Genomic DNA, 19,057 nt, shown 5'->3' on the forward strand with positions numbered 1-19,057 from the left:
GGAGGCTTCACCTCCCGTACAAATCTTGGTGCTCAAGCACGAGGTGCCTCATTACTTCAGCGAATCTGGGTTCGATCCCGAACTTGTGAGCTACCCGTGTGAAATTTGTATATTCTCCCCTTGGCTATGTGGATTTCTCTTGCTGATCCAGTTGTCGACCACATTCCAAAGCACGGGGGTTGGTACATTAATTGGCCACTGTAAATCGCCCCCAATATGTGGTGAGAAATAGAAAATAAAATGTGTGAGTGTAGAGTTGGTGCAAAAATGGGTGGTTGATGGTCAGCAAGGCCTGTTACTGACCATGGCTGCCTCTATGTCTCCTGACCCTTTGAATATTGGTAGACCATACAACCCCAAGCGGATATTATTGCTGCTAAAATTCTGCTCCTGACCCTGCACTTTTCATTTAGTGCGGAAGGTCAGTTTAGCAGCTGCACTCGTACCTCGCGCCTTTCTGCTTTATTTTAGCTGAACATGTTGTTGGATGAAACCAACGGGCAGCAGTTAAGGAGCTACAATATTGTCTTGGCCCGAAACGTCACCCATTCCTTCTCTCCTGAGATGCTGCCTGACCTGCTGAGTTACTCCAGCATTTTGTGAATAAATACCTTCGATTTGTACCAGCATCTGCAGTCATTTTCTTATACTACAATATTGTCTTGGTTTTCTTGTACACACCTGCCGAGTTAAAGGAACCTGTTGATAGGCTTGCATTTCTAAAGACCCTTCCATGACTCCAAGCGTTGTACTCCCTGTAGCGACGAAGAATCATGGTAGCCAGTCACTGCACAGGGAAGGTGCCTTGATCAGCAATGTGATTATGATCTTTGACCCTTTTGTTGATATTCATTGAGAAATTGGCCACTGCTGCAGGAAGGGGTCAGTTGCTCTTCTTCAGAATGATGGTCTGGGATATATTGAGTGCATTAAAGAGAATAAAGCCTCAGTTTAACATTTAAAGACTGACCTCAACGGACATTGCAACTCTCTAGTATCAGCCTGGATCGTGTCCTCGGGCCACAAAAATGAACTTTCTGGCATGGAGATGAGACATTGAAACAATCACTGCGACAGCATTAGTTTAAATCATGAAAAATCTATCTTTGAGTTGGGTTATTGGCTATACTTTGAGGGCTAGACAAGAATGGGCACTTTATTCCATTGAAAACATAATACATGAACAGACTTTCACTGAATATACAGTTCTAAAAGTGACTTGATACCTTGTGGACAATTCAAGTGCTGATCAGAATATCTCGGCTCTATTTCATGGAATATCCCCTTTTGATCGGACGTTGTGGCCATGATCACTAAAAGCAGTGACCATTGCATGTGCCTGATTACTGGAACCAGAGCGAAGAGAGGAAAACCTTTCCAATATAGTTGTGAATTATTAGAAAATATGTGCCGGAGACAGAAAAATCTGCATGGATCATGGTGGAATTAATTAGAACTGCACAACAATGCTTGCATTCTCATTAAAACCCAGGGAAATACATTTGGTCTGGCAATAGCTCCAGTGAGAGTCTGGTGTGTTTAAGTAGCAGGAAATTATAGCAGACGATTACTGCTATAATTTATTCAAATGATTTCCTATGGGCTTTCTGTGTGATGATGATGATGAACCATTTTCAGAAGATAAAGGAAGTAAGCAGCCAGTTTTATAATCTCTCTAATGTAGACACAAAATGCTGGAGTAACTCAGCAGGGACAGGCAGCACCTATGGAAAGAGGGAATGGGTGATGTTTCGGGTCAAAACCCTTCTTCAGAATGATGTCAGGGGAGTGGACGGGACAGAGATAAAATGTAGTCGGAGACAGTAAGACTGGTGGGAGAACTGGGAAGGGGGAGGGGTTGGAGAGGGAGGGAAAGCAAGGGCTATCTGAAGTTAGAGAAGTCAATGTTCATACCGCTGGGTGTAGACTACCCAAGCAAAATATGAGGTGCAGCTCCTCCAAATTGCGCTGGGCCTCAACTCACTCTGACAATGGAGGAGGCCCAGGACAGAAAGGTCAGATTGGGAATGGGAGGGGGAGTTACAGTGCTGAGCAACCGGGAAATCAGGTAGGTTAAAGCGGACTGAGCGGAGGTGTTCAGTGAAACGATCGCCGAGCCTGCTCTTGGTCTCGGCGATGTACAGGAGTCGACATCTGGAAGAGCGGATACAGTAGATGAGGTTGGAGGAGGTGCAAATGAACCTCTGCCTCACCTGAAAAGACTGTCGGGGTCCTTGGATTGAGTCAAGAAAGGGAGTTTGTAGAGTGCCTCTGGAGATGGATTCTTAAAGCAGCTTGTACTGGAGCCTACCAGGGAGAAGGCAATTCTGGATTTAGTGTTGTGTAACGAACCGGATTTGGTAAGGGAACTCAAGATAAAGGAACCATTAGGAGGTAGTGACTATAATATGATGTTTTAATCTGTAATCTGAGAGGGAGAAGTAAAATTGGAAGTGTCAGTATTGCAGTTGAACAAAGGGGACTATGGAGGCATGAGGGAGGAGCTGGCCAAGGTTGACTGGAAAGGGACCCCAGCAGGGATGACAGTGGAACAGCAATGACAGGTATTACTGGGAATAATACAGAAGATGCAGGATCATTTCATTCCAAAGAGGAAGAAAGATTCTAAGGGAAGTAAGAGGTGACCGTGGCTGACAAGGGAAGTCAAGGACAGTATAAAAATAAAAGAGAAGACATATAACATAGCAAAGATGAGCAGGAAGCCAGGTGATTGGGCAACTTTTAAAAATCAACAGAAGGTAACTAAAAAGGCAATACGGGGATAAAAGATGAGGTACGGAGGTAAACTAGCCAAGAATCTTAAGGAGGATAGTGAAAGCTTCTTTAGGTATGTGAAGTGGAAAAGATTAGTTAAGACAAATGTTGTTCTTTTGAAAACAAACAGGTGAATTTATTATGGGGAACAAGGAAATGGCATCCAGTTGAACAGATACTGGTTCTGTCTTCACTAAGGATGACACAATCTCCCAGATGTACTGGGGCCAGAGGACCTAAGGTGATCGAGGAACTGAAGGAAATTCATATTAGTTAGGAAATGGTGTTGGGTGGACTGATGGGACTGAAGGCTGATAAATCCCCAGGTCCTGGTGGTCTGCATCCCAGGGTACTCAAGGCAGTGGCTCGAGATCATGGACGCATTGGCGATCATGTTCCAATGTTCTTTAGATTCTGGATCAGTTCCTGTGGATTGGAGGGTAGCCAATGTTATCCCACTTTTCAAGAAAGGAGGGAGAGAGAAAGCAGCAAATTATAGACCAGTTAGTTACCCTGACATCAGTGGTGGGGAAGATGCTGGAGTCGATTATCAAAGATGTAATAGCGGCGCATTTGGATAGCAGTAATAGGATCGGTCCAAGTCAGCATAGATTTATGAAGGGGAAACCATGCTTGATAAATCGTCTGGAATTTTTTGTGGATGTAACAAGTAAAATGGTCAAGGGAGAGCCAGTGGATGTAGTGTATCTGTATTCAGGAAGCCTTTGATAAGGTTCCATACAGGAGATTAGTGGGCAAAATTAGAGCACATGGTATTGGGGGTAGGGTATTGACATGGATAGAAAATTGGTTGGCAGACAGGAAACAAAGAGTTGGGATTAACGGGTCACTTTCGGAATGGCAGGCAATGACTAGTGGGTTACCGCAAGGCTCGGTGCTGGGACTGCAGCTTTTTACAATATACATTAATGATTTAGATAATGGAATTAATAGTAACATTAGCAAATTTGCAGATGACAAAAAGCTGGGTGGCAGTGTGAACTGTGAAGAGGATGCTATGAGGTTGCAGGGTGACTTGGACAGGTTGGGTGAGTGGGCGGATGCATGGCAGATGCAGTATAATGTGGATAAATGTGAGTATCCATTTTGGTGGCAAGAATGAGAAGGCAGATTACTATCTGAATGGTGTTAGGTTAGGAAAAGGGGAAGTACAACGAGACCTGGGTGCCCTTGTACATCAGTCACTGAAAGTAAGCCTACAGGTACAGCAGGCAGTGAAGAAAGCTAATGGCATGTTGGCCTTCATAACGAGAGGAATTGAGTATTGGAGCAAAGAGATCCTTCTGCAGTTATACAGGCCCTGGTGAGACCACACCTGAAGTATTGTGTGCAGTTTTGGTCTCCTAATTTGAGGAAGGACATTCTTGCTATTGAGGGAGTGCAGCGTAGGTTCACGAGGTTAATTCCCGGGATGGCGGGACTGTCATATAATGAAAGAATGGGGCGACTGGGTTTGTAATCACTGGAATTTAGAAGGATGAGAGGGGATGTTATAATAACAAATAGAATTATCAAGGAATTGGACATGCTAAATGCTGGAAACATGTTCCTGATGGAGTGGAGTCCAGAACCAGGGGCCACAGTTAAAGAATAAGGGGTGGGCCATTTAGAACTGAGATGAAGAAAAACCTTTTCACATGGAGCTTTGTGAATTTGTGGCATTTTCTGCCTCAGAAGGCAGTGGAGGCTGATTCACTGGATGCATTCAAAAGAGAGCTAGATAGCGCTCTTGGGGCTAGTGGAATCAAGGGGTATGGGGAGAAGGCGGAAACGGGGTACTAATTGTGGATGATCAGTCATGATCACATTGAATGCCGGTGCTGGCTCGAAGGGCCGAATGGCCGACTCCTGCACCTACTGTCTACGTATCTATGTAAAGGGACAGGTGTTGCATCTCCTGCGATTGCAGGGGAAAGTACCTGGAGAGGGGGTGGTTTGGGTGGGAAGGGACGAGTTGACCAGGGAATTGCGGAGGGAACGGTCTCTGCGGAAAGCAGAAAGGGGTGGAGATGGGAAGTTGTGGCCAGTAGTGGGATCCCGTTAGAGGTGGCAAAAATGTTGGAGGATTATATGCTATATGCAACAGCGGATGGGGTGGACGGTGAAGACAAAGGGGAATCTGGGGGAGGGGGATCGAGCGGAGTGAGAGCCTCATCCACAATGGAAGAGGGGAACCTCCATTTCCTAAAGAATGAGGACATCTCCAATGCCCTGTTATGGAAAACCTCATCCTGGGCGCAGATGCGGCATAGACGGAGGAATGGGAGTAGGGGATAGAGTCTTTACAGGAAGCAGGGTGGGTAGAAGTGTAGTCTAGATAGCTATGGGAGTCAGTGGGTTTGTAGTAGATGTCGATCAATAGTCTGTCTCTTGTGATGGAGATGGTGAGATTCAGAAACAGTAGGGAGATGTCGGAGATGGTACAACAAGTGAATTTGAGTACAGGATAGAAATTGGTCGTGAAGTTGATAAAGTCAGTGAGTTAAGCATGGGTGCAGGAGATAGCACTGATGCAGTCATCAATGTAATGGAGGTAGAGTTCGGGGATAGGGCCAGTGTACGCCCGGAACAGTGATTGTTCGACATATCCTACAAAGAGGCAGGCATAGCTGGGGCCCATGCGAGTGCCCATAGCTACGCCTTGGATTTGAAGGAAGTGGAGGAGTCGAAGGAGAAGTTATTGAGGGCAAGGACTAGCTCTGCTGGGTGGAGGAGAGTATTAGTGGACGGAAATTGGCTGGTTCTGCGGTCGAGGAAGAAACTGAGGTTCCCTCTTCTGCCAGGGCTGTCTGGTTCTGGGATTTGGCAATCCCACATTGGCAATAATGTGCAAGGGTATGATTACCCTTGGGGACCCAACACTTGGATCATCAATCAAGGATGCCAATGTCATTTTGTATTGGTCCTCTTCATGCCTCATGCCTATTATATGTGGATTTTTTTTTTTAATGTACAATTAAGAAAACCTGTTTCAATACGTTTTTGGGAACCAAACAATGGTTTGCAATAAAGTGTATGCAAAATGTTTAGTTTTAGTTTTTTAGTTTTAGAGATCCACAATCAGTACCCCATTCCTGCCTACTCCCCATATCCCTTGATTCCGCTAGCCCTAGGAGCTCTATCTAAATCTCTTTTGAATGCATCCAGTAAATCGGCCTCCACTGCATTCTGACAGAGAATTCCACAAATTCACAACTCACTGGGTTAAGGAACATGAAATAAATTAAAAACTATGAAATAAAATTCAAACCTGGGAGTTTCAATTGCTAGTTTGAGTTGGTCAACATCTATGAGTTTTATTTGCCTCCAATTTCGTTAGCCCTTTCACAACACATGGGATGATTTCTTTATTTTGTGTTTATTTGTCGTTAACTGAAATTCCCCCTAACATCATGTAACTTCAAAAATCTTATCCATGATATAGTGAAAGCACTGTATAGGGTTCTTGAAAAATATTAGCAGAAAATCTTCTTGTTTTATTACGTAAATGAATCATTTAAGCTTCGCAAAAGGGTTGTTGGTATTGGTATGATACAGACTTTAAAACACAAAAGACAATGGATACTCCATATGACGACTTCATGTTTAACTTTGCACTCATTGTTTATTTCCTTTACCCTTCCTCATCTCTGACCATATTTTAACCAAAAGAATTGTTGCTGGTGGCATGATAATGTATCTTTTGTAGCCTAAATCTCTTTATTATTGAGCTTAAGTAGCATAGTATCAGAAGGTCATTGACTCCTTATTTCCTCTGAGAAAACATTTCTCCTTATGCTTGGCACCTCTTACGAACTGGTGAGGCTGGCATCTCTCAACATGTGGAATCATTGATGCAAGTTCACATTTTGCCACCCTGTTGCAATATACCAGATTCCTATATGGCACTGATCCCATTTAAATTATCCTTTAAAAGGAATACCAATTGGTAATGGGGCATTTTCCTTTGACAAAGCATTATTTCATTGGATGTGAACATTGCAGAATTGTTTCAAATTGTGGAAAAATGTTGAATGCCCAGTCATGTGCACATATTTAAACAAGGGATCATTCTGGGTTTTGGATCATGTCATTTTGTAGGCTACCTGGCTAATGTTGGGAAAAGCCACTGGATGCAAATATACTGAATATGCCATGCCTTGTATCAGTCACAGGCTGCCCATCTTAATGTTCCAGTCATCATCTGTTCTCATGTTAAATTTATCATCTAGGTCTTTGTTTGGCCATTCCTTCATTGATAAATGTATTTTTATTTTGCTCTTCCAGATCTATTCCATGATGTGCCAAGAACTGTCGTTTTCCATAAGGTTATAAGTTCACCTTCAAGGCCAAAGAAAGTTCCCTGCGTGGCACACATGCAGCTTTGATTCAAAGTTTGTCATCTTGACGCATCGTCTTTTCAACAAGCTCCTCGAGGCTGACGAGACAGATACGTTTCTTCATTCTAACTACCTCTTGAAGCTCCGGATTACCATCACTCCTTCGAATTCATCGGGAGCCTTTATTGCCCGGTTCAGGAGAGGTCTTGGAATCCTTTCTCTGCGAAACATGGCTGCTGCAGTCCAACACACCGAGTTTGTGTTTGAGTTTGCTAGCAATGGAATGGAGGATATGCAGCAGGTATGTCTAACAGGCATAAAGTACAACATGCGACAGTATAATGAAGGAACTGAGAACCCAGGTCTTTTAAGAAAAACCTGTTTGCAATAAGTGTGGAGGAACTGAGTTGGGTGGGAACACTTGGTCTGGAAGTTCCCCATCATGTTGCACATCAATGTGACTCCGATATTTACCATTACTGGATCTTCCTAACTAATTGCAATACGAGAATATTTTCTCACACAGGAGGTAATCCCCCACCATGGTTTCAGATTTAAGTAGATTTTGGCAATAGATATCCTTGCTAGTGATACCTTGTACTGTGCATTAATAAATATGATTTTGGAATATGATAGAACCCCCTGAGAATTTTGATTCTGATCATGCCCCACAAAAGAGTTAAAGTGAACCATGTAGCAGTTATCTCTTTCTGATCTCTTAGTGATTGCTATCATGACAAATTCATGTAACTTCACATTTTCTAATGTGATAAAAATGGTGTGGAGATGCTGGTCTTTTCCAAAGATTGACACAAACTACTGGAGTAATATAGCAGGTCAGGCAGCATCTCTGAAGAAAATGGATAGGTGACATTTTGGGTCGGGTCTGAAGAAGGAAATCGACCCGAAATGTCACTGATCCATTTTCTCCAGAGATTCTGCATGACCCACTGTGTTACTGCAGCATTTTGTGTCTATCTTGCACAATTTCTAAATTACCTTTCATTAAATAGGCACCCCCCAAACTCCACTCCTATCCCATCCTGGGTCCCAATGTCGAGTTAGCCTGCAGCTAGATTATTCTAACTCAGCCATAACATGCCCACTCATGTAACAATTGAATTTCACCAGATCACAAATGAACTTTCATCGCCTTTAACATTTAAAATGAAGCATAGTCCCCTACTTTATTTAAAAACTGATGAAAACCAATGAACTAGGCGGCCCATTTACAAAGTAACTTAAAGCATTTGCCAATAACCTTATTACATCTATGAACACTGTTTACAAATGAACAACACATGCTATCAGGGGGAAATTGCAGAGTGAGAAAATGTGCCCAGATGTGCCAAAGCTGTTACCATCAGCGTGTTATGAGACTGAATTTATCACTGATTCCATTATAATGGTGATAATTGAATTGCAGTGTAATCTCATCTTATTTTTAAAGAGTTCAAAAGGACCTTTGGCATAGCTAATGTTGGAGATAATTACTTTCCTTTACCTTCCTGTGACGATACTTATCTCACCCTGTTCTTACCATCCTCAGTTCATCCAAACAATTAAATTCATTGTGTGGGGAATATGTGCAGCAAATGTTTGAACATCCCTATTAAATATTATAGTATTACAACTGTAATGTTCTTCAGTAATGCCATAACGCTGCACTGTCTCTAATCTAAATAGCTGCATGCATCAACAAAATAGATGCTCACTCTTCAAAGCCCATGGGTGTGACATAATCAAATCTCCTCTACTGTTTGCTGTTTGTGCACCTGGTTTAGGTGGAAGTTCAAAGCACCTTAGGAAAGGTAGAGCAGGTGGATTAGGTTGAGGAATTGAGCACCAAAACAGTTGGTTAATGAAAGAGAGTGCTGCCAAACCAGCCTCGAAGAAAATACATTGCAATGTCAAGCTAAATACACTCAAATACAATGGGAAACATAACAGTCAATATCAATCTAATAGGAAAAAAAATGCTGAAAGGATGGAAAGTTTCATGATTGCCTTTGCCTTATTGATGAGGCTTAGTTAAAATCCATGATAAAGTTTCACCAATGTTTTGACTCCATCTGCTGCCAAATGTTATCCTCATCCACCAATTGTTAGTTAGACTTAAGCTTCTACGCTGATTCAGTATCGTCACCACCGAGCTGAGTGAGTTGCTACATTTCTTTTGATGTTTCCCTCATTTATCTCCCTACCATGACAACATCGAGTTGCTAGATTACTTCGGTAAGTGCATCAGATAATTGATTTCCCTGTTCTAGGTAGTCCATTTTCCATGCACTCTCACAGTAAGTTAACTGCATAAAAGATTAAGGGCACATAATCCACATTTTGAATGGTGTTTTTCTCATCTCTTGGCTACAGATGAAACAGAATAATTCTGAATTTTATCAGATGTGGCGGTAATAGTTAAGAGATGAATGCTGAATGGGATATCTGTTCCCCTTGCAATAGAACCGAGGGACCAATCTAAACCAGTACCACCTATTTACTGTGTAGTCTTGGGTGTTGCCGTGGTGCCACCACTTCAGCTACTTGTCAGCCTTCTAAGTACTCTCATGCCCCAGTTGAAATCATTTTCCATCAACCAAATATTGATAATCGTTCAATTAAAAAAAAGAACGATACCAATCAAAAGATCCTCACATACTTTCCTTTCAATTTGGAGGAGCATCAACTACATAGAGACCTAATATTAACATTCATACTGCATGCATGCATGTCTGAGTATTGAGACAATTTGAAATAATAGGCAGCTCAATGGCACAGCAGGTGGAGCTGATGTCTCTCAGCTCCAGTTTCTCGGGTTCTCTCCTACAAAGGCGAAGTGTGCGTCGAGTTTGCACACTCTCCCTGTAATCGCATGGGTGTCCTCCAAGTGCTCCTGTTTTCTCTCTCGTCCCAAAGACGTGCAGGTTGACGGATAAATTGGCCTCTGGTGTAGGTGGTGGGAAAATAGATGGGAATGTAAGGAAAATCAGTTATCAGGAAAATTAGAGGAGAAATGAGATTGTTCTGTGAGCCAACATAGACTCACAGAGTGGATTGGCCTCTCTTTCTCATGAAGAAATATAAAAATATGGAGATTGTGCAGGCTGTTTTGGATCATTAGCATTCAGACTGATTAACTCCTGCACTTTTGCATATGCTCTCAGAGTCTGGGGCTTGTTCACAGATTCAGGGGGGTTTTATACATATTACTATGCTACTATCATACACAACCTGGAATCCAGCAGCAGGTCACAGGTTTGCCGGGGTTCTTCCAGAGAATGCTGTGTAATTGCTTCTCAGATCCTGAGTTTAGTTTAGTTTAGTTTACAGATGCAGTGTGGAAACCCACCGAGTGCGAGCCAGCCAGTGGTCATCCATACACTAGTTCTATTCTACACACTGGGAACGCCACCACTGAAACCAATTCACCTACAAACCAGCACGTTGAATGTGGGCAGAAACTGGGTCAGCTAGAGAAAATCCATGCGGTCACAAGGAGAACATACAAACTCCAAACAGACAGCAGTCTTGGTCAGGTTGAGATCCCGGTCTCTGGCTCTGTAAGGCAACAACTCTATTGCTGCACCATTCTGCTGAACTGTTGATTTCATCGTGTTTCAGTGAATCCATACAATAGGGGGGGAAATGGACGTTAAAATTACTGTAGATGCTAAAAATCAGAAAAAAATGCAAATGATGGAAGCACACAACAGAATAGACAGCATCTGTAAAAAGAGAAACAGCCTTAACTTTTCAGGTTAAAGACTCTCAGAACTGGAAAATGATTTAAACGACTTTGAACTTGCATCACACTCTTGGGCATGTCTTTTATAGGGTGAGAAGGCTCTGATAAGTCAGCCTGCATGACTCAACTCTCTGAGATGCTCCTGTGGCCATGTTCATTCTGTGGCTGGTCTAGTTCCACTTTCTGTTGATGGTGGAAGATTCAATAATAGGGTTGAATATCTAGGGAAGATGATTAGACTGCCTCCTACTGACCTGGTGAAAATTGTTTGCCACTTTTCAGCTTCCATCGTCACTGGAAAGTTGTATCCATGAGTGGTAATTTGCATGGTTCAACAACATAGCAAATGAATTGCTGTCTGCAAATGCAATTTTAGGATTCTCCCCATAGATGTGGCTAATTGCTAATTGCTCTAGGTTCTTAAAATTACACATGATGCCCAGTAGAAATCTCCCTCTCTTAATTTTAATGATGATTTATCCATTATTTTTAAAAGGGCTCAAGACAAAACTGTGGCATCTTTGTGCTGGCCTAATCATCGGTTTTCAATGTACCGATAATGCTATTATTTTGTGCTTCAATGAATCAGAAAATTCAGTGACATGGGGAGACTTCTTATCGAGTCCACCTTACAAGATTAGAAATTGATCAGCCAGAGCTGAACACACTTCTCGGCATCTGCAAACAATGCTTCTTGTGCTTCTTGTGGAGACTATTTGCCTCATCTTACCTAGCTTGGCACAACACCCGTCCAATTATTCCTGCAATTCTCTTCTTTCCCTGTTGTCATGAGAATTGCTCCTTTTGAACAGTTGTCCACTTTTTATTCAGAAACCAATGTCCAAACCTGCTTCCCTTCCCCTTCTCCCCAACCCCCCTCGCACCCCCCCCCCCCCCTCCTCTGAATGTGACCATTGCATCCAGCTCACCTTTCTTCAAACTCAGGATGTCGTCTCCAGGTCCTGGCCATTCACCAGCTCTCAGTCCCATGGATTTCTTTCTTCAATTTTGATTTGGCTAATGCTGATTTCTTTTCAGCTTCTCTGGCCTTTCTGTAAAGGCGCACAAAACATTGGCTTGATTCCTCTGCCATATCCTAATGCCCCAGTATGTTTTTGTATCTCAGCCTATATAGAATCAACGTTAATTTGTCATAGAGTCCTGCTGCGTGGAAACTGATCCTTCAGTCCAACTTCCCCACACCGACCAGCATGTCTCAACTACACCTGCCTGAGTTTGGCCCTTATCCCTCTAAACCTGGCCTATTCATGTACCTGTTTGTAAACGTTGCAATAGTCCCTGCCTCAACTACCTCCTCTGGCAGTTCATTGCATACACCCACCACCCTTTGAGTGAAAAAGTTACCACTCAGATTCCTATTAAATCTTTTCCCCTTCACCTTAAACCTATGTCCTCTGGTCCTCGATTCCCCGACTCTGGGCACGAGACTCTGTGCGTCTACCAAATCTATTTCTCTAATGATTTTATACACCTTTATAAGATCACCTCTCAACCTCTTGTGCTCCAAGGAATAGAATCCCAGCCTGCTGAACCTCTCCCTAAAGCTCAGAGTCCTGATGACATCCTCGTAAATCCTCTCTGTACCCTTTCCAACATATTTCCTAAAACATTTGTGTTAATCTTTCCTTTTTAAAAATATCTGTAGAAGCATTTACAGCCTGTTCTTGAGTTGACATCTGTGCAATTCTGAGGCCCAATGCTCTTTTGCAGTTTTTTTCGCTATATACTCTCATTTAAAACTATTTAAAAATTATTAGCCACAGTTGGCTCACCTATTTCCAACCAAGGGAAGATAGGACAAATATTCCTTTGGCCTTATATCTTTACCATGGATGTCCAGTCACTCTATACTTCCATCCCCCACAAGGATGGTCTCGAAGCCCTCCGTTTCTTTCTCGACCGTAGAACCAGCCAATCCCCATCTACTAACACACTCCCCCGCCTAGCAGAGCTGATTCTTACCCTTAACAACCTCCTGTGACTCCTCCCACTTCCCCCAAACCAGAGGCGTAGCTATGGGTACTCGAATGGGCCCTAGCTATGCCTGCCTCTTTGTCGGGTACGTCGAACAATCCCTGTTCCGGGCGTACACTGGCCCCATCTCCGAACTCTACCTCCGCTACATCGACGACTGCATTTGTGCTACCTCGTGCACCCATGCAGAACTCACTGACTTCATACACTTCACTTCCAATTTCCATCTTGCCCTTAAATATACCTGGACTATCTCCGACATCTCCCTCCCGTTTCTGGACCTCACCATCTCCATCACAGGAGACAGACTATTGACTGACATCTACTATAAACCCACTGACTCGCACAGCTATCTGGACTACAATTCTTCCCACCCTGTCTCCTGCAAAAAGTCTATCCCCTACTCCCAATTCCTCCGTCTACGCCGCATCTGCGCCCGGGATGAGGTGTTTCACACTAGGGCATCAGAGATGTCCTCATTCTTCAGGAAATGGGGCTTCCCCATTTCCATTATAGATGAGGCTCTCACTAGGGTCTCTTCTACATCCCACAGCTCCCTTTTGCTCCCCCTCCCCCCATTCATAACAAGAACAGAATCCACCTCGTTCTCACCTTCCAACCCACCAGCCAGCGTATCCAACAAATCATCCGCCAACATTTCCATCACCTACAATGGGACCCCACCACTGGCCATATCTTCCCATCCCCTCCCCTTTCTGCGTTCCGCAGAGACTGTTCCCTCCGTAACTCCCTGGTCCACTCGTCCCTTCCTACCCAAACCACCCCATCCCCGGGCACTTTCCCCTGCAACCGCAGGAGATGCAACACCTGTCCCTTTACCTCCCCCCTCAACTCCATCCAGGGACCCAAACAGTCTTTCCAGGTGAGACAGAGGTTCACCTGCACCTCCTCCAACCTCATCTATTGAATCCGCTGCTCTAGATGTCAACTTCTTTACATCAGCGAAACCAAACGCAGGCTCGGCGATCGCTTCGCCCAACACCTTTGCACAGTCCGCCTTAACCGACTTGATCTCCCAGTGGCTGAGCACTTCAACTCCCCCTCCCATTCCCAGTCTGACCTTTGTGTCATGGGCCTCCCCAGTGCCATAGTGAGGCCCACCGGAAATTGGAGGAACAGCACCTCATATTTTGCTTGGGCAGCTTGCAGCCCAGTGGTATGAACATTGACTTCTCCAACTTTAGATAGTTCCTCTGTCCCTCTCTTCCCCTCCCCCTTCCCGGATCTCCCACTGTTTTCCTGTCTCCACCTATATCCTTCCTTTGTCCCGCCCCCCTGACATCAATCTGAAGAAGGGTCTCGACCCGAAACATCACCCATTCCTTCTCTCCTGAAATGCTGCCTGACCTGCTGAGTTACTCCAGCACTTTGTGAATAAATACACTATATATTAATTCTTTAAATGTTAACCAATGCTTATCATATCTTTTTAGTTTCGAAACCAACAATGATCAGTCCACAGTTTACTGAATCATAGAATCATCAAACTGTAACAGTTTAGAAGGGATAATTTAGTCCTATGTTGGCTGCTATAATTGCTCTGTTATTTTCTTCTTCCACAAAATATTTTCTTATGTTTCATACCTTCTTAAGATTTAATTGAAAATGGCTGCTGGCCCTCATGCGTTATAAATTTACTTACATCTGCAGGCAGACAATGGATCTGGCTTTTTTTGCAACCTTCTGGAAAATCTTCCATATTTTCAAGTACATCAATGCTTGGACTAAATAGAAATAAAGATCGACAATTTGAATGATTGATATTGCCAGATAAACCCTTCACCACTCTGATCCAGCTCTTAAACAACAGTAAAAATAATTACTTTTAAATGTGTCTTCAGTTTGGAAATAAATGTGAAAATAAATCCTTTGCTGTGGATGAGCCAGAGTGAGGCGTTGTAGCACTGCAGCAGAATTCTGAGCTGCTGTGTTACACATGCAGCACACAAAGAGGTGTGATAACATAATAGGTATGGCAATGTTTGACCTACAATGACCACTGACTGCACTGGCTATTGCTGCTTCATGTAGTCTGTTCCAAAATAATGAAATACAATGTAAAAATGTTGCTTGTTAAAACCTCTCTATATCTCTTTGCTAATGCCAGGGATTTAAATAAGATTTGCTTGTCATCATTTTTTTTCCAGAACAAACCTTTGTTTATTGTCACAAAATGCTGGAGTAACTCAGCAGGTCAGGCAGCATCTCGGGAGAGAAGGAATGGGTGACGTTTTGGGTCGAGACCCTTCTTCAGACTGATGTCAGGGGGGCGGGACCAAGGAAGGATATAGGTGGAGACAGGAAGATAGAGGGAGATCTGGGAAGAACGAGGGGAAGAGAGGGACAGAGGAACTATCTAAAGTTGGACTTTATTGTCCCTTTGTAAGGGCAAAATTAGGGGATATTCCAAAAGTGGTTACTTTACTGGAAGCTCAACTGTGCGTGAGGGTGAGGGAGGAATAAGTCAGTGTAAAACAGTGCAATTTGACATGACAATAAAATTGACTGGCGTTTACACTTAGTCTGTTGAACTGATATCTGCTGCCCCCTTCTGGGCATTGTGTTGTCTCCCCTGCCCCACCTTTTAGATCATAACTATCCTTTGGTCAAACAGATTCCACTATCCTTTTAACGATTTCTTTCATTTGTTGAACATGCGGCATTTGGCACTCAAATAATTGGTGTTAACATGCGGACCTCATGCTATGATAGACACGAAAGGCTGGAGTAACTCAGCGGGTCAGACAGCATCTCTGGAGAAAAAGAATAGGTGACGTTTCAGGTCGGGACCCTCCACACTATGTTGTCAATCTTACTTTGATAAAAGATATAGTAGCATTAAGGACAGTCAAAAGTGCAGAACTGCTAAAGCATCAACACGTCCTCTTAGCATTGACAACGTATATTTTTTACTTAACCATTTCTCCTATCATATATGCTATCTTGAGTTCTTTGTTGCCACAAGCTTTTTTTCCAAACCTTCAAATGTAAGATACTCCAGTTCCATTCAATACAAACATGATTACAAGCTGTTCAGTCATGGCAGTTTGTAACAAAAATGGATCATTTGTTCTATAATGCCATGTTAGATTTTCAGTTCATGCTCTCTACCCCTTTGCTATCTTGATCAGGAGGGGTTGGCAGTAGGAGGGGCGTTGGTGGGATGCAGGCAGAATAATGAAAAATAGAGCCATTTCCTGAAGTACCTTCTCAACAGTACTGTGGGGCTACCTTCACCCACAGTGATGGCAGTGGTTCAGGAAGTGGATTACTACCACCTTGTCAAGGTGTTCAACACCAGCAGGTCTTCTCAGCTATGCCTAAATCAACAAAATAAAACAAAAAAAATTAGCATCAACTTAAGAACATTTCTATGCTTTGAATATCTAGAAATCTATTTCACAAACGGTTACTGACATCCAAAAGAAAATCCTTGAGCTGAATTTGATGCTGAACCTTAAGGAGCTTGGACGCCATCTCATTGTTCTCTTATCATTAACATTTTATCATAGAACATTTTCCAATGTTCTATAGAGTCAGGATCAGTTCCCGTGGATTGGAGGGTAGTTAATGTTATCTCACTTTTTAAGAAAGGAGGGAGAGAGAAAACGGGAAATTATAGACCAGTTAGCTTGACATCAGTGGTGGGGAAGATGCTGGAGTCAATTATAAAAGAAGAAATTGGGGAACATTTGGATAGCAGTAACAGGATCGTTTCGAGTCAGCATGGATTTATGTAGGGGAAATCATGCTTGACTAACCTTCTGGAATGTTTTGAGGATGTAACTAGAAAAATGGACAAAGGAGAGCCAGTGGATGTAGTGTACCTGGTCTTTCAGAAAGCCTTCGATAAGGTCCCACATAGGAGATTAATGGGCAAAATTAGAGCACATGGTATTGGGGGTAGAGTACTGACATGGATAGAAAATTGGTTGGCAGACAGGAAACAAAGAGTAGGGATTAATGGGTCCCTTTCAGAATGGCAGGCAGTGACTAGTGGGGTACCGCAAGGCTCGGTGCTGGGACCGCAGCTATTTACAATATACATTAATGACGTAGATGAAGGGATTAAAAGTAACATTAGCAAATTTGCAGATGACACAAAGCAGGGTGGCAGTGTGAACTGTGAGAAGGATGCTATGAGGATGCAGGGTGACTTGGACAGGTTGTGTGAGTGGGCAGATGCATGGCAGATGCAGTTTAATGTGGATAAATGTGAGGTTATCTATTTTGGTGGTAAGAATAGGAAGGCAGATTAGGAAGTTAGGAAAAGGGGAAGTACAAAGAGATCTGGGTGACCTTGTTCATCAGTCGCTGAAAGTAAGCATACAGGTACAGCAGGCAGTGAAGAAAGCTAATGGCATGTTGGCCTTCATGACAAGAGAAGTTGAGTGTAGTAGCAAAGAGGCCCTTCTGCAATTGTACAGGGCCCTAGTGAGACCACACCTGGAGTATTGTGTGCAGTTTTGGTCTCCAAATTTGAGGAAGGACATTCTTGCTATTGAGGGAGTGCAGCGTAGGTTCACAAGGTTAATTCCCGGAATGGCTGGACTGTTGTATGTTGAAAGACTGGAGTGACTAGGCTTGTATGCATTGGAACTTAGAAGGATGAGAGAGGATCTTATTGAAACATATAAGACTATTAAGGGATTGGACACGCGAGAGGCAGGAAACATGTTCCCAATATTGGGGGAGTCCAGAACCAGGGGCCACAGTTTAAGAATGAGTGGTAGGCCATTTAGAATGAAGTTGAGGGAAAACTTTTTCACTCAGAGAATTGTAAACCTGTGGAATTCTCTGCCTCAGAAGGCAGTGGAGGCCAATTCTCTGGATGCTTTCAAGAGAGAGTTAGATAGAACTTTAAATGATAGCGGCGTCAGGGGGTATGGGGAGAAGACAGGAACAGGGTACTGATTGTGAATGATCAGCCATGATCACATTGAATGGAGGTGCTGGCTCGAAGGGCCGAATGGCCTACTCCTGCACCGATTGTCTATTGTCCATTATCTATTAATTAGACAGAGCTACATTATATGGCCTAGAAAATAGAGCTTTTAAAAAAAGCACACTGTGACTCAAACCTGCATTTGTCTTGAATTTCTACAAAGTGAAATTTTGTATGTAATTGTGGTGCATACAAGGATGTGGAGGCTTTGGGGAGGGTACAGAAGAGGTTCAAAAGAAGCTGCCTGGATTAAATGGCATCAGCTGGAAGCAGTTTGGACAAACTTTGGATTATTTTCTCTGGAGTGTCAGAGTGGAAGTCTTTTGAGAGGACAGTCAGAAACTTTTTTCAAGCCTCGAAATGTCAAATACTAAAGGACATCGCTTTAAGATGAGAAGGGGAAACATTTATAGGAGATATTCGAGGCAGATATTCACAGAGTGGGGGTGCATGGAATTCAGGGGTGACATGAATCTGGGGGAGATGGTGGGGGCAGATACTGATACTTTATGATATATATTATATATATATATATATATATATATATATATATATATATATATATATATATATATATATATATTATGATAACTGAACATAATGCCAAATGAAACTAATCCCTTCTGCCTGCATATCCATACCCCTTCATGTACTGAATATTCATGTGCCTATCTAAAAGCCTCCAACATCACAATTGTATCTGCCTCTCATATAGTTCCTATTGTTATCCATAATAAAAAAATCAAGCAGGTGTGTTCATTTAAATACTTGGGAGTGATGATAGACCTTCTGCTATCCTGGAAAGATCACATTGAATCTGTCTGCAAAAGGACAAAACAAAGAAATTATTTTACCCGCCGCCTTAGGTCCTTTGGAGCGAGTAGACAAATTCTTCTTTTGTTCCCTACTTCTGTGAATATGAGTGTTCTTCAGTATTGTAATACTACATGGTACAAGTGTTTGTCCACCACTTTAAATTAAAAACTGCTCCACCAAATGAAAATCTGCTCAAAGATCGTCGGTCAACCCCTTGAGAAACTCTATGAATCAGCCTACCACAATAACATGCTAAGGTTGGCCAACAACATTGTCTCTGATCCCAGTCATGTCCTGAACAGTGAATATGAATTGTTACCATCAAATCGGAGGTACAAGGTACCAAGATTTAATAAGGTTAGACTGAAGCACTCTTTTGTGCACCAGTCAATCCTGAAACTAAACATAGAACTTAATCCC

The 19,057-nt window shown here is 42.8% G+C and overlaps 1 protein-coding gene across 2 annotated transcripts in view; it reads left to right on the plus strand.

Moving 5' to 3' along the window:
* The window catches only part of elf1 (E74-like ETS transcription factor 1), a 212,492-nt gene that overhangs the window by 138,158 nt on the left and 55,277 nt on the right, over window positions 1-19,057 (plus strand). For both annotated transcript variants that reach the window (XM_078412279.1, XM_078412280.1), the window contains one exon: window positions 7,063-7,416. In XM_078412279.1, the coding sequence (XP_078268405.1) occupies window positions 7,345-7,416 (72 nt within the window). In that variant the 5' untranslated portion in view covers window positions 7,063-7,344. The remainder of the gene's footprint in view (window positions 1-7,062; window positions 7,417-19,057) is intronic.

Source organism: Rhinoraja longicauda, chromosome 15 (assembly GCF_053455715.1).
Source record: "Rhinoraja longicauda isolate Sanriku21f chromosome 15, sRhiLon1.1, whole genome shotgun sequence".
NCBI lineage: Eukaryota > Metazoa > Chordata > Chondrichthyes > Rajiformes > Arhynchobatidae > Rhinoraja > Rhinoraja longicauda.